The following is a 16,071-nucleotide window of genomic DNA, read 5'->3' as shown; positions in this document are numbered from 1 at the left end:
TTTCTCTACGCTTTGGTTGGACTGCCTTGATATTTCATGCTATACTAAATGGGAGGCCACTACTAACCATGCAGGATGTGTGCTCGTGCAGTGTGAATTGCTTGGGTTGTGAAAATGGGTACCAGCTACATGCTTAATACATTGGCATTTGAATACTGGATCAGAGTCTGTTCTGACAAAGTTCAGTTTTGCATCTGGGCCCCATGATGCATGCTCTGTCTAATATCCTGAATCACAACCAGGTGGGTTTTGGCCACAGGTCTGCCGTTGATGCTTGTTTTGCATCAATTTTGGTCTCACCAGATGCACTGATGCCTTCCTGGTGAATGAACGAATTTAACTAGCTGTCAGAGCCCTCTGCATTTATCACTGTGAATGACATCTCTCTAGGGTTCCATAGGCTCATTACTGCCTTTATAAAGGGGATAAGGTCCCTCCACCTACCACATTCCCCAAGGTGCCCACTGTGAGGCCTCACCACTTGCGCTTTAGTCCCTTAAAGGCTGTCCTTTTTGTCAGCAATCACTTCAGCTAAAAGAGTTGAATGATTGGGAGATAAGCATGCTTTGCATGCACTGGTGGCCAAATGAGTAAGGGTTGGTGATCTGGCTGAATCCAAGATTTCTGCCCAAGATTATATTACCCAACTTTGTGAACTTGCAGCCTTCAATGAGGATGAGTCTCTGGACTGCAGTGCCCTACATTGTTACCTGGACCAGACAGTAGATATCTAATCCTCAGACCAGCTGCTTACTTGTGATGGGGGAAAGACAGGGTCAACGAAGAGCTTTTGCCACTGCACATCATCACTCTAGCCCAGGCTCTGGGCTGCTAGCCTCTACTGTGACATGCTACTTTACAGGCTTTATTCAGAGGTGTGCTGCTCCAGAAAGTCTGTGCTGCTGTTATCTGGCCATCGCCATGTCCAGATTCTACAAGGTTAACTGCCTTACCCAGTGGTGTGAGTGTAGCAGTCATCTCAGACCTGTGTTAGCGAGGTTTTACCTTGTGGTTAAAGGAGGTTAAAAAGAACCCTAGTTTAGGTATGTAACTGGTTCTATGAATCTGAATAAATGCCAGGGTTCACTTTCACTCAAATCTCTGCGTGAATATTTAGTAATTATACTAAATACTGCACCATTCATCACCATGTAATCTTGCCGGAAGATGTACACAAGAATGATTCAGTCACCGCTGAAGTCTAAACATGCAGTCACACAAGTAAAATACAGTAATGTACATATTAGAGATGTATAATGAAAATCTTTAGTTTTACAATTTGTAAAATAAATTAATCCAGTGATGTCTTGGGTTCAATTCAAAATTACTATAAATAAATTATAATGATGGTCATTTTATATTATTTGACTTAATGTGAACATTCTGTATAACCAGAAAACCATCCACTACACTACACACAAATACAAAAAAAATAAAATAAACTCATGGTGGTCTCAATGGTGGTGAAAGAACAAAAATTGACATGCGGGTGACAAACACAGGGGGAAACCATTTGCAGAGAAACAGAAAATAAATTAAAATGAATGTTAAAAAGATGATCTAACTGACACTAATTAAAGCAAATACATGTGTTGGGTTACAGTTACATGTGCCAGCTACACGTGAATTAAAGATTTGTAAAGAATGATGAAAGACTATTATGCCATAAAACTGAAGAATTTGTTAGACAGAGGCGCAGTTAATTTTTCCGAGAGAAGGTGTTAGGAGACATATGGTCAGTGTTTAGTATGAAGCCAACATCTAGACTCACCACCATCGCTAAGAGAGGAAGAAGATGAGGAAGAAAGAACTACACTACAGGTTCCTCATGGTTATTCTCAAGCCATCTATAAGGGGAAGTTATCCAATTTGTTAATCAGCCAGGACAGACGGGTGCACTGACATACCTCCATAGGGCAGGGCAGTCTGTCCGGGGTAGCAAGAGGGGACAGGGCAGGACTGCTGTGGCATGAGGATGTGGAGGAGGGGGTGGAAGGGCAGGAAGAAGGGGGCGAGGGCTGACTCTGCTGGAGCAGGTCAGGCAAGTGGTGAATTCGGCCCGAATAGCCATTCCGATCATTCCGGTCACTAAGGCTCGAGGCCGGTGTGGGCACTGGGCGCTTTTTTACATCACCTGCACTCTGGAATTGAGAAGAGGCTGATTGTCTGTGTTGGTCTGGGCACTGAGAGGAGCCAGCTGACACTCAGCAAGAGGAAATTTCTAAAATGTGGCTCATAACAAATGTGGAATGTTTTAATCCAACTAAATTAGATATTCTTTGGAGAAAAGAAGAATGTTTCAACCAAACAACGTGTGATTCTTTAAAATAAAACAAAAGCTATTTTAACAATTTAAGCATGTAACATATAATTTCAGCAAATTAAGTCTACTACATAATGACGGCAATTTCAGTAATATGAATATCAAATATATGCTAGGTAGATTCTATAGCAGTAATTGGAGTGCCTAACATATAACAAAGGACATACTACACAAGCAGTATAAAGTATATAATGTAATTTGAGATTAATTATCTTGGGCAGAGCAGCTAAAAAAAAACAAAAACCAAGAATTACAGGGTAAGGTGTGAAGGGAAAACGCATGGCTCACAGATTCAGTCATTCTGATTATGACTACGGGCTACTATAAACTTTGGGCATCAGGGGAAAATACTATAACACAAATAACAAAATGCAAAAAAAAAAAAAAAAAAAAAAAAAATCAACATAATGTAAAGTTACGGATATGAAATAAATAATGCTGAAATATGGCAGGTGTCCACATCAGTGGTATACAGTTTAAGTTAAATAAGGCGGTGAGAGCGTTCTGTGGCTGTGGTGTACGTAGTATCATATGTATACACAACGTATATCTCAGTGCCACAAATTTTGTCCAAATAACTTTTCCCGCTTCAAGCATGTATGAATCACCTGTCGCACAACTAGAGTGCTGTCTTTGCACGGGGTGGAGGAGGCATCATCACCATCTTCATGGACAACCATCGTCTTCACGGACTCTGTCTCACCGTTGCTTAGTCTGGACGAGCTGTCAGACAAATAACTAACATCATTAATACCATACTATATATAGCTATACTAAGAAATAGCACTGGCTAATTAGCATTAACTAGTGGTGGCTGTTCTTCAGACTAGTGATGAAAACATGGTATGGTGTTCCCACCCTCCACGCGAGTCCTCGGGGCCTGAGGTGGACTCCTCTCCTCCTTCCTGATCCACTTCTTCATCATCCTCATCATCAGTGGTTCCCGAGTCATCGCTAGAGGAAGAGTAATCGGTGACCTTGTGTGGTGGTCTCACATCCTCCACAGCACGCAGCTCTTTGGCCAGTGCTGTCAAATCCTACAGTTGAGTAGCCATGAGTTAAACACAGACAGGACATATTGTACAACTCTTCACATCCATTCAAGTGCTCTCTTTTCGCTCTCTTGTTGCTCTCCCATAAATCTTTAAATAGATTATCTTGCATTATATCAGCATTAACAATGAACTGCTCATTTTCTCTTTGCTCTCCTCTTTCCTCTCCCATCTTAAAATTTGTTAGTAGCCATTCAGGGTTAAGAGTTTAGTTTGTAGCACAACTCGGGTGATTGTAAAAAGTAATTAGAAACCAACAAGAACAAGAGACAAGCAAAAAGAACAAAATAATAAAATAAATAATCGTAGCAGATGATTTACAGCCTCCAATAAGGGCACCCAGTTCTCCTGTTAGTGAGCCTGTATGAACACGAGCAGTCTGAGAACAGGAAGTGATCAGGAAGTGTTAATGCAGTTACGTTATGCCAAGTCAACAGCACGACCCCAAGAGAGAGAACATGGATTGTTAGCAGAAGACAAGCCATTAGTAAGTCAGTTAATCAGATGCGAGATCCTTGTTCAAGGTTTGAGATGTGACCGGCTCATGCTTACCACTTCAGGCTATAAGAACCACACCAGAAGATCGCAGAATGACCCCACAGTCCACAGCAGTTCATCACAGACAAACATGAAAAAAAAAAAAAAAAAAAACCCAAACACCAAGATGTTCCAAAAGAGAAATCAGATTGCAAACCAGCCTCTATTCAAGAAGCATGGAATTTCCAACCACACTCACACACACACCTCTGCTACTCTACACACATCCACACACATCCACACTCCTTTGCTACGGCTCTCACCACCGGACGCCCAGGCCGAGCTACATCCTTCTTCTCCTCTGCTTTTTTGGACGCGTGCTCCGGCCACTGTTGAGAGCCCTCAGACTTAGAAGAGGCTGCAGAAGCAGATACAAGTGTGAAGACTGGGTACATTGCTGCTGAGCTGTTCCCAGCACAAATTCTCTAAACTTTACAACCAATCAAATGTTGAATGCTGAATACCACATTTACTACCAATCGAGTGCTTCTCACACTGTGTTGAAGACTCTGCCATTAGCGGAGTATAATTAGGGAGCAGATATACACCATCTCCTCCAAAAGTATCGGAACACCAAGGCCAAATCTTGTGTTTTTTGCTATACACTGAAGACATACAAGCTTGAGATCAAAAGATAAATATGAGATGATAGATCAGAATTTCAGCTTTCATTATTTTATAGTTAAAATTTTAATTTCATGGGTATAAACAGTGCTTGAGCATCTACATAGCCCTGCAGGGCTCCAGCGTTGAGTGTCAGCGGGGAGGAAATGTTGCTGCCAAACCACCTGGCGTCTCTCTCTGTCAGGACGTCCAGGATCCAGCTGCACAGGGAACTGTCCAGGCCCAGAGTCTGGAGCTGCTATTTACATCTAGATGTGTTAAAGTATTTAGAACATGGCACCTTAATGGCAGACCATCCAGTAGTATTAAAGTAATTAACAGTGGCCGGCGACCCACGGACTTCACCATTAGTCTCCTCTTCAGGAGGTGAAATGCTGCTCAATTGGGTTAAGGTCTGGTGATTGACTTGGCCAGTCTAAAAGCTTCAAATTTTTTCTCCTGATGAAGTCCTTTGTTGTGTTGGCGGTGTGTTGTGGGTCGTTGTCTTGCTGCATGATGAAGTTCCTCCTAATCAGACTGGATGCATTTCTTTGTAAATTGGCAGACGGAATGTTTCTGTAGACTTCTGAATTCATTCTGCTGCTACAATCATGAGTTTCATCATCAATAAAGATTAGTGGTATGGCCTCTATATTTCTGCTCTAGAAGTCTTTGAACGTTGGACTATGATAACCCCTGCCCTGTGGAGGGTGTCACAATGTTTCTGTCATCACCTGCTGCTGTTTTCCTTGGCCGACCTGTACAATGTCTGGCTTGTTAGTACACCAGTGGTTTCTTCAGGACATTCCAAGTTGTTGTATTGGCTACCTTGTGCAATGGCTCTGATTGATTTTCACTCTTTTCTCAGCTTCAAAATGGCTTGCTTTTCTCCCATAGACAGCTCTCTGGTCTTCATATTGGTTCATCCTGTTAACCAGGTCTTTACAGGAGAAACCCAGGGCTCAAACCAAGAGTAGACATTTAGTGCTATTAACTGTTCAGTCGATCTAACAGGACACACCTGGGCAACAAGAAACACCTGTCACTCACATGTTGCAATATTTTTTGATTACTTGAAAAATGAGTGGGTTCAAACAAAAGGTGTCATGTTCCAAGTTGTTTAACACATCTAGATGTAAATATCAGGATATGATGTCGAACCCAAATGTCTTCAGTGTCTAGCAAAAACAAAAGCACTGGCCTTGTCATTCCAAAACTTTCAGAGGAGACTGTACATTCTCAATAAATAGCGTTCACGAGTTGGTTCATCCTTGTTCATATAAAACAGACAATCCATGTATTCGCTCACTCTCGGCTCCCAACACACTTGCGTGTGTGTGTGTGTGTGTGCGCGTGTATGTGTGTGTGTGTACTCACTGCGTGGTCTGAATCTCTCTCCTGACCCAGTGTTGGAGTTGCTGGATGTGGAACTAGACCCTGACGAGCTGCTGCTGCTGGGTCTGGGCGCCATCCTTTCTACACGCTCCCAGAGCAATCGCGGATCAGCGTTACTATGGAGACAGGTATGAGTGTGTGATCTCTTCACAACCACATGCACACACACAGTCACAGCAGACAGCAATGCACACATACCTTACGACATTCTTCTGAGCTGGCAAGTTGCTCTGCTGTGCGCCGCCTTGGTGAGGGGCATCGCGGCGAGAGAGTACAGGTGACCTGGAGGTTGTTCTTACTGGAACCTTCCAGGGAGACATGCAGGGACACTCGTTGGTGCATATTGTGTATGTGTGTTTGGACTGATGTGACAAATACACGCTAACCTTCGAATGACTAATTTCCCAGAGGTCAACAAAGGCAAAGTCGCTCAGTTTCCTACATACACATACACACACTTAAAAAGGATCACCAGGCTAAACAGCCAAGCAAGAAACAGCTGGCCCATGCTGGTGCAATGTGACAAACTACCCACGCGGAGTGAGTCACCTGGGCCTGTGCTTACCCGGGGAGGCTCCTCGTGTGAGTGGGCTGGCGGCTCGGGGCATGGTGGGTGCTGCTGGGCACGAGCGTGTGCAAGTGAGGGAGCGGACTCACTGAACGAGTGTGAGCGGGAGATGGAGGGAGGAGCGGCTGAGCTGCTCTTTAGAGCAGCTACCTGGGACCACTGCACCTTTCCAGAGACGGAGTGGCACAAAGCAATGAAGCAGGGTGAGAAGAAGAAGGACACAGAACAGGAAAGAGGAGGATGAAGAAAACAGAATGAGTTATGAGGTATGAGTGACAAAGCAATGACCAAAAAAAAAAAAAAAAAGCCAAAAACAAAAACAAACCAGACAAACAGGTGCTTTTACATTTATAACATAAAGGGGGAACTTGAACTCAGAAGTACCAGAATCCATGGAATTATGAACTGGCTAAGAGTGTAGGAAAAGTTTTGAAAATGTTTAATAATAAAATAAAATAAATAATAAAATAATCTACCTATAATACAATGATCATCTTCGTAACTGCTGACTTTTTAAATGTTAAATAAAAAAAAAAATACTAGCACAATTGACTGTCATTTACAAAATGACCAATAAGTGCAACACACAAATGAGAAAAAAAAATAAGAGGATGAATGACTCAGCCAAAAGAAAATGGACTGGCAGGGGAAGAAATCGAGGTGCAAATGACAGGCTTTGGAAAAAATTTTTCCTGTAATTGTAATTGCATCATCATGCATCATTTGGAACATCACACAGACTCTGTATAACACAGCAGAGCCATTTTTCTAGGAAACAGAGTTACCGAAACAGAGCAAAACAGAAGTAATATACCACAGAGAACAGCCAGTGTACAGTTCACATTCACAACACCACCAGTCGAAAGAAACCACAGCTGACAATGAAAAGAAAGAAGAGCAAAGGGAGAATAACAGACTCTGTGTAACAGTGAAATCTGCTACCTGAAAAGAGGATGTTAGAAGAGAGCAAGCAAAGAGAAAGAGAGCTTAAAACCCACTACAACTTTACTTCAGTAAAACTATGAGAGAGAGCAAGAAAGAGAGCAAAGTACATCAAAGATTCTTTCAGGCACCAGCGTGAGGATGAAGCTGCATAACATGAGAATTAAACAGCTATGACAAATGAAAGGTTCTTAGCAGCTGCTAGCAATCTCATGATGTTAACTTGGCCTACTAGCTGTAAGTAATTAGAAATTACTACAGATCTTCATTAATTAACTAGAGACCAACTGAAGCAGGGAAAAGACTATTTAAAGAAATACTCCAGCTTTTTTTTTTTTTAAACCTGTAGTGTATATGTGATTACCAAAGATTATTTCAACACATTTCCCTGTAATAAGAAAAGAACAGAAAAAACACTGCCCTAAAACTAATTTTTAATGGATCTAAAGACACTAAACTTGACTATATATCAAATTCCACACGACAGCCATTAGACTCTAACACAAAAGGCCATAGGATGAGTCACATGAGACTGACTCATGTCTTACCAAAAAGTGGAGCAATACACTAAAAATAAAATAATTCTGTTTTTGCATGCTTTCCCGCAGATTTTGCAGCGTACATGTGCCACAATGACCCACACACAACTATTCTTCTCTCTGAAAAAATGCCTTATTTCGAAAAGAAGGTGAATTACATAGATTTATAAATTATTAACAAGTCCAGTTATATAAAGGATTTATTAACAGAATTCAACTGTGGGGCTCCGAAATAGGGAGAAAATATGGGGGGAAAAAACTCAATAATCATCTTTAGACTTTCATTACAATTTTTTTTTAAAACAGATTACAAATAGCTTTCGGTTATCTTCTCGGTACAGGGAAATATGCTGAAATCTTGTCTGTTATAATCTCACAGAGTACACAAGGCAGAGGATAGAGTTCACATTAATAATGCTGGAATATGCTAACCTCGGGAAAGCCTCAAGGAAAAAAATGTGAAAAAACTCTTCCTTAGCATGAAACTGAAGAAACAGAAGAACAGAAAAAAGGTGGATTTGACCACAGATCTAGAAAAAGAACGGCTCAAAAAAAAAAAAAAAAGATCTAGAAAGAGAAAACAAGAAAAAGATTCCTTCAGTAGACGCGGTTAATAAGGGGTAAACGTGGGTAAAGAGTGACACTGTGACTTTCCTTCACAAAATCTTAGTTCATTAGGTGGTAAAATTATTTAAATTACTTTCATCTTATGTTAAAAAAAAAACAAAAAAAACTTGCAAGTAAAAATTTATGTAAAAATCCATGCTGTTATGAAGGATTTGACTGAGGACATTTTTCTCAGACCAGCATTGTTATGATCCACAAGAATATTGATAATGACCTCAGTAGAGAAACATTTTGGCAAGTTATAGGAAAATTTTGCAACATATCAGGAGAATTTTGGGTAAATTTTACTGCTTTCGGCCAGTTAAGTGCAACTTCATCACATTCAGCTATGTCTGGTCGACATTTTTGGCGTGTATCCAAGGTGACGCATTACCGTGGTTACCTGAGGTTCCATGGGGCGGTGCATGGCAGGCTGGGCCGACTCGGATGCGCTGCCATTGGAAAAGGGTTCGGCACGAGGTGGGACAGCGGGGGGCTGCTTCTGAGCCCCTGCGGCCTGTGGAGAGCCTTGTGCATTCCTGCGGTGCCGCTCATCTGCCTGCAAACCCACGAGCAGCAGTACAATGTGAACCACAAGCAGAAAATGTGCTATAAACTAGCTATAAACACTTAAAGGAGGACAAGAACATCAAGATGAGTCAAGGCAAAGTTGGGTTAACCTGTAAACAGTTTTGACAAGAGTTATTTGTCTCAAACACAGACTGTGAGAACACACAAGTTAAAAATGGGCATGTGAGTAACAGATTTCAAAAGGCGTTCATGTGAGAGGAGATCAGAACAGAGCAAAGTGAAATTAGTATTCCGTAAATATGCAAGAAGGAAAGAAAAAAAAAAAAAAAAATCAGCAAAACTCGATGATTTAAGCAAAAAAGAATGCACAAGCAAACAAAGAATAACAAAAATGGGCTCGGTAGCTCATACTAAACGTTTAAATGTTATCTCGAGCAGAACAATGTGCAACTGGATAAGAATGGAGTTAAAACTACCCACTAAAATCAACAAAAACAGCGGCAAGAATGGCTGCCAGTTTTCGACAGATAGCACCTCTGCAGTAGACATGACGTCTCGTTGCGTACACATTTAGTAAACTCTTCATTACCACAAATTATCTGTAATTTATCAAAAAAAGCACAAACATTAGAGAGAGATAAACATGTGAAACCCTGGATTTATTAGTGCAGGCGAGCAAGCGTGAGGCAGGAGTGGTTAATACCCGTCTATGCGTAGAGGCAAAGTTATCAGTCCAAGCAGAGACAGCGATTAGCAAACCAGATTACGGCAACGGGTTAAGGCTTCACCTCTCTGATTGGCTCTGAGTCAGGGGCGGAGCACTGGGATTCTGACGGGAGTGTCTGATTGGCCTGGCCCTGTTCCAGGGCAGGCGGCACAGCCTGGGGAATCGAGCTCCTCCGTGCTTGTTCTTGATGAGTGAGAGGATCCTTCTCTGAGGGAACTTGTTGAGGCTGAGGGATTTGTTTTTTTTCCTGTGCGCTCTGCTGTGGTTGGGGAATCCTACTCCTGTCCTGCGTTGATGGCTGCGGTAACGGCGGGGTTTTGGTCCTTTCGACAGCCGACTGTTGCAACTGCGGGATTCGGGACTTTTCTTGGCTCGTCAGTGGCTGGTTCTTGCTCTTGTCCTGGTACTGCTCCACTGGAGCTTTTCTGCTCTTTTCAGATAAAGAATGCTGCTGCTGGGGAATTTTGCTCCTTTGAGCTGAGGATGGAGGCTGTGTGGGGTTTCTGTTCTTGTCTGCAGTTGGGGGCTGTGTTTGAGGCTGCTGCTGGAGATTTTTGGCCTGTTGAAGGGAGAGCAGGTACGCCTGCTCCTGCTGTAACTGTCTCTGGAGTCTCTCAGCCTGTCTCTGCTCCTCCAGCTCCCTCCACTTAAACTCCTGACACACACAGTGCGTAAAAGACGCATGGATTACGTGCTGCATATGATTTGATATGACGTCCAGCTCTCATGACACCTAGTCTCAACCGCAAGGTGGTTAGTTCACAGAAATGCTAATAAAGACTTTGCAAATACTATTTCTTTTCTATCAACAGTAATAAAAAAAAGGGCGCACTTGCATATGCAGTGTTTAGTCTGGTTGATTTGAACCCTGGTGTGATTTATACAGTTGCGAAAAGTATTATAGTTGTGCATATCATTTTTACTACATGCAATCTGCTATAATGTCTCTAAGCAGAAGTGCTGCAGAAACAGAACAAAGATCAAAAAAGAACTAAACAATTCAATATCAACAGGCACAGAATTGTCTAGTCATTCTTGTTACTAATGTGGATGCCTGAAATTCTTTTAAAATATAACCGGAAAAACGGGAAAAAGCTAATGAAAAAAAAATATTTCAGACATCCGGGACCTTGACCGTGTTCGGATCAATTTCAAAATCTGATCAGTTCGATTGCTGGTTACAATGATTTCATATAAATCCTACAAACATTCAACCACTTGTTCTTGAGACATTGTGCTAAGGAAACCTTGGATGGACGCACAGACTGACACTTCCCACACTTCCCTCAGGATTTTTTCCCCCCGAAACAGCAAACTACACTTATTCTGTCTTGGCAAATAAAACTGAAAGGTGAGAAAGCACCCAAGAAGACAAAAGTGGAAAACAAAGCAGATGAATCACTGCAAAAGGTGAAATGACCGACGGAGTGAGCAGTAAAAGAGGTAGATCCATAAGCAACATTAGGAAAAAAGGATTTCATAACATCAGACTCCCTGTACAAACCTGTGAAAACACTAGTTTCACATCACACAGTGTTCCTCAGACCTACTTCAGCTGCTTTGTTTCCCTTTCATCAGGAAATTATCAAGACTTCAAGCCAAGTTATAGAAATAGAATATTTATTTAGTATAGTTAAAACAAATAAGTCAAAATAAAACCAAACTGATACATGACTAAATGTTCTTTTGAAAATGGACATACTGGATTAATCAAATTAAATTTTATATTACTCTTTGTCATTTTAGATGTTCTTACCACACATTCTCTACCATCAAAACATACCCTTTTGCACAGACAGACCTGTGTCTAAAGATAACAGCCAGAGCTCTGCTAGAAACATGTCAGTTGTAATAGTCAGATACAACAAACCTAATAAACTGAACATCTGCATCTCGGTTACTATATTCCATATAGTATTTTATGATATTGTAGAATCCCTGCATCCTTGCCATTTACAATCAATGGAAAATAGAAGCCACTTAAAGAAAAAAGAAAGAAAGAAAGAAAGAAAGAAAGAGAAGAAGAAACAGGGCATGTGCTCACCAGTAGCATGGCCTGTTCATGCAGAAGCTGCTGCTGTAGAATTTCCAGATGTCTCTGCTCCTCTTCCAGCTGCCGCCTGATGTACTCCTGTTAAACAAGCCCAGAGTCACCTCACCTCAACATGAAGTTACCCTGGAAGCTCACATGTGAATTCTTTCTTCAGAAATGATCTGAGTAACGAAAGCATGCATATGACGTGTACAAACTAGTTTAATAACTTTTAAAAAAGCATTTATATTTTATACTGATTTTGGCTTGAAAAACTGGCTGCATATCGCTGGCATTCTCAGATCTAATCCACTGAAGCATTTTTGAGTAAAGCCTGTGAGATTGCAGTGGTCTTTTAAGATTATTATTTGTATGTAAAATCTTGGCAGAATTCTACAGGGTGTCCAAAAAGTCAGGAACCAATGGGAATATTCTGAGCAAAATCAGCAAAACACGATACAGCAGCTGAGAAAATGAGTAGAGCGTAAAGGAGAACATGTAAAGCATATGCTGTAAATAATAAACAGAAAATTAAACACATGCAGTTTTACACTCATTGGTTCCTGACTTCTCAGACAACCTGTATAACAGATGTGCAATAACGTGATACTCCAACAACAGACCTGCGATTAAAGAAAATTACTACATTCTTCTTACGTCATCAATCATCAACATCATGCAGAAAAATGATTTATGACGTACATAAACAGAAACAAGCTCTCACTATAATATTAGCAATCTTATGCCTACAGAAACGCTTCTTTAAAAGGTGAAGAGGAGGAGTTCGGAGCTGTTTGTGGGTGAGTAAAAGAGGACAACAAGAATTGTAGTTCTTCAAAGTGAGCTTTATGTAATAAAGCTCTGAGAAACTGTAAATCTGATATTTTCTTGGCCTGTTCTTTCCCTTCTATCCCTGTCATGACAGAACTCACACTCACCCATCACACCCATATGTGGTTCTTCCCCAAACTGTTGTCAGAAAGTTGGAAGCACACAATTATATAGAATGTCTATGCTGTAGCATTACAGTTTCCCTTCACCGGAACTAAGAGGCCCAAACCTGTTCCAGCATGTCAATGCCCCTGTGCACAAAGCGAGCTCCATGAAGACATGGTGTGTGAAGGCTGGAGTGGAAGAACTCGAGTGTCCTGCACAGAGCCCTGACCTCAACCCCACTGAACACCTTTGGGATGAACTGGAACACCGACTGAACCCCAGACCTCCTCACCAACATCAGCGCCTGATCTCACTAATGCTCTTGTAGCTGAATGAACACAAATCCCCACAGCCACGCTCCAACATCTAGTGGAAAGCTTCCCAGAAGAGTGGAGCTTATTATAACAGCGAAAAAGGGAATAAATCTGGAATGAGATGTTCAACAAACACATATGGGTGCGACAGTCAGGTGTCCAAAAAATTTTGGCCATGTAGTGCATTAAACGATCCAAGACTGTCTCAATCTGCATCTCAATTCACAACCAAAGAATTCTTACATCACATGTGAGTTTTGTCTGCAACAGTAAAATCTGGCCAGAAATGATACAGTGCAAACCGGGCTTAAACATTCTCAGTCTTAGGAAACAGGGGCTATGCATCAAACAACACTAACAAGTAACATATGGTACATGGTTGTGCAGTTTCAGGCATTTGTTTTTCTTCAGTGGAGTGACCACAGGCCATGGACCGTCTAGACTTTTGTACACTTTTCTGGCCAAAAGCTTCAGAATCTTGAGGCTCCAATCCTGTTGGTTCCATGAGTTACTATTACTTAATAATGTAATTTGCATAAGAAACAAAGGCTGATTGTAGTAACACAGTCAGAGCCTGTGACATGTGCCTGCGCTCATGTCAGTAAAGTTCTCGTCATAATGTCACGTTAACAGTTGTTGCAGTGAGACCTTCACCTGTTCACGGTCTGCTCTCCTTTTCTCCTCCTCGGCTCTCCTGCGCTCCTCCTCCTCCTTGCGTCTGCGTTCGATCTCCTCTAGACGTCTCTTCTCTTCCTGCTCGCGCCTCCGCTGCTCCCTCTCCTGCTGCCTCCTCATCTCTCGCTCACGCCTCTGTTGCTGTAAAGAGCCAGAAGAGGGGGACACAGTGAGAAACAAAAAGACAAAGAAATATGGACGACATGTACTATACATCCTCATTACAGCGAGAAACCTGCAGGTTATACCGAAGGCTACTAGAACAACGCAATAGATTGAAAATCCGGTTTCTCTGGGCACTCTTCCCCTACCTCCTCAAGCCTCCTCCGCTGCTCCTTCTGCTGCTCGATACGTTTCTGGCGCTCAGCCAGCAGTTGGCGTTTGTACTCCTCCTGCTCACGAAGCTGCTGTTCCTGCAGGAGCTGCTGCCTCCTCAGTGCCTCCGAGCGTTCCTTGTTCTCCTGCTGCAGACGAATAAAGTCCCGCCGCAGGGTCGACTCACCTGGCACGTTCACTATGGAGCTGTAGTAAAAGAGAGACATTAGCCTAACTACAGCAACAGTCCTAAAGAAAAAAAAAATCCACCCACAATTACTTGCAAAGCAATACTTATAATCAATAAAAATATTTATAATTCTGAGCTGACTTTTTTGGTATAAATTTTCTTCAACAAGTTATATGTAAGGTCCATTTTGACGTCACCCACAATGCTGTTCAATTACCTGCCGATAGTGCTGCTAGCGGGAATTAGCCCTTGCCTCATCTCTACCTAAAGAGAGCAATGCAGCAGCACTTTAGTACTGTAGTCTGTTCAGCTCTCTCACCTCACCTGTACACTCAAGCATGAAGGATTCCAAAACTTCAACGTTCATGCTAGTGCCGCCATTTTCAATGAATAACATTGTGCTTGTCATCTTGTAGATCGCTCACTGGCCTAACAACTGCATCATACAGCTTTGCAATCTGGAACTTAATATGATGAGTGAGAAGAGAAGCCCTTGCTCTTTTGTTCTTAGGAGTTAAAAGAGATATTTAATGTGTTTCAGGGTGCAGATTCCCTTCATTTTTTTAAACCATGTTTTGTCAAGAGAGAGAAGTTGTTGAGGTCAATAATATAATAATGCTTGAATTTATGTAAGCAGTAGAACTGCACTTAAGAGCGGTGTTAGCCTGGCTGCATCAACACAGTGGATACTTCAGGTATCATTTATAGAATTCTGAACATCTGCTGCCCTACGAAAACTCACAGTAAGAAATGCACTAATATTTTCATTCCTTATTTTGTTTGGTGTGTGTTCATCTGCATATTCTGCACTTTAATTTCTGTTCCTGTGTAAGACTTCACAAATGAAGTCCAAGTCTGAGCTCTGCACCTCATGGCTTTCTGAGTAAATGAGTTTACTTTAATAAGAATATAATTGTATTTTGTCATATTCACCAACCAATCAGATCTGTTCAGATGCAACACCAGCAAAGGCCTTGTGTTATAACACCACATTTTGCATACAGTCAGCTGAGCTACTGAGCTTTATAGAGAGTTGACTTGGCATAGCTAAAAATATATGGACACCTGACCATCACACCCATATGTCCTTGTTGAACATCCCATTCCAGGTTTAGTCCCCACTTTGCTGTTACAATAACCTCCACTCTTTCCTAGATTTCCTCATTCAGCTACAAGAGCATTAGTGAGATCAGACACTGATGTTGGTGAGGAGGTCTGGGGTTCAGTCGGTGTTTCAGTTCATCCCAAAGGTGTTCAGTGGGGTTGAGGTCAGGGCTCTGTGCAGGACACTCGAGTTCTTCCACTCCAACCTTCACACACCATGTCTTCATGGAGCTCGCTTTGTGCACAGGGGCATCGTCATGCTGGAACAGGTTCGGGCCTCTTAGTTCCAGTGAAGGGAAACTGTAAAGCTACAGCGTACAACAACATCCTATACAATTGTGTGCTTCCAACATTGTGGCAACAGTTTGGGGAAGAACCACATATGGGAGTGATGGTCAGGCGTCCACATACTTTTGCCCATAGTGTAGGTTAGCTAGATTATAGCAATATTAAAACAGGAGATGACTTTTGGTAAAGCAAAGGTAAGTAGTTTCTCCACTTGTATAAGTGGAAAACTTGACCAATTTTCAACCATTCTGCCATTTTACCATATAACATACAAATGTCACACAGTCTGGTAACTACTGAAACACAGTTTGGTAAACACTGAAGCAGTCATCACTTTTGCTAATTTCAGTGTTGGTTGAACTCAATTATACAACAATTCTATTAAAAGATATCC

The 16,071-nt window shown here is 41.8% G+C and overlaps 1 protein-coding gene across 13 annotated transcripts in view; it reads right to left on the bottom strand.

Moving 5' to 3' along the window:
• LOC113545120 (mitogen-activated protein kinase kinase kinase kinase 4) overlaps window positions 1-16,071 on the bottom strand; it is a 64,271-nt gene that overhangs the window by 10,909 nt on the left and 37,291 nt on the right. Inside the window, exons 12-23 of one of the 13 annotated variants that reach the window (XM_053233814.1) lie at window positions 14,092-14,302; window positions 13,760-13,921; window positions 11,868-11,954; window positions 9,885-10,478; window positions 8,960-9,124; window positions 6,476-6,637; window positions 6,109-6,215; window positions 5,893-6,026; window positions 4,176-4,270; window positions 3,182-3,360; window positions 2,932-3,046; window positions 1,908-2,141 (exon numbers count right to left, since the gene is read on the bottom strand). In XM_053233814.1, coding sequence (XP_053089789.1) covers window positions 1,908-2,141; window positions 2,932-3,046; window positions 3,182-3,360; window positions 4,176-4,270; window positions 5,893-6,026; window positions 6,109-6,215; window positions 6,476-6,637; window positions 8,960-9,124; window positions 9,885-10,478; window positions 11,868-11,954; window positions 13,760-13,921; window positions 14,092-14,302 — 2,245 coding nt within the window. Of the gene's footprint in view, window positions 1-1,907; window positions 2,142-2,931; window positions 3,047-3,181; window positions 3,361-3,927; window positions 4,271-4,388; window positions 5,694-5,892; window positions 6,027-6,108; window positions 6,216-6,475; window positions 6,644-8,959; window positions 9,125-9,884; window positions 10,479-11,867; window positions 11,955-13,759; window positions 13,922-14,091; window positions 14,303-16,071 lie in introns of those variants that run through there. The other 12 variants (XM_053233815.1, XM_053233816.1, XM_053233818.1 and 9 more) reach the window with 12 other exon arrangements.

This window comes from Pangasianodon hypophthalmus, chromosome 5 (assembly GCF_027358585.1).
Source record: "Pangasianodon hypophthalmus isolate fPanHyp1 chromosome 5, fPanHyp1.pri, whole genome shotgun sequence".
Taxonomy (NCBI): Eukaryota; Metazoa; Chordata; class Actinopteri; order Siluriformes; family Pangasiidae; genus Pangasianodon; species Pangasianodon hypophthalmus.
The sequence above is the reverse complement of the archived record's forward strand: the minus strand, read 5'-3'. Positions and strand labels throughout refer to the sequence as shown.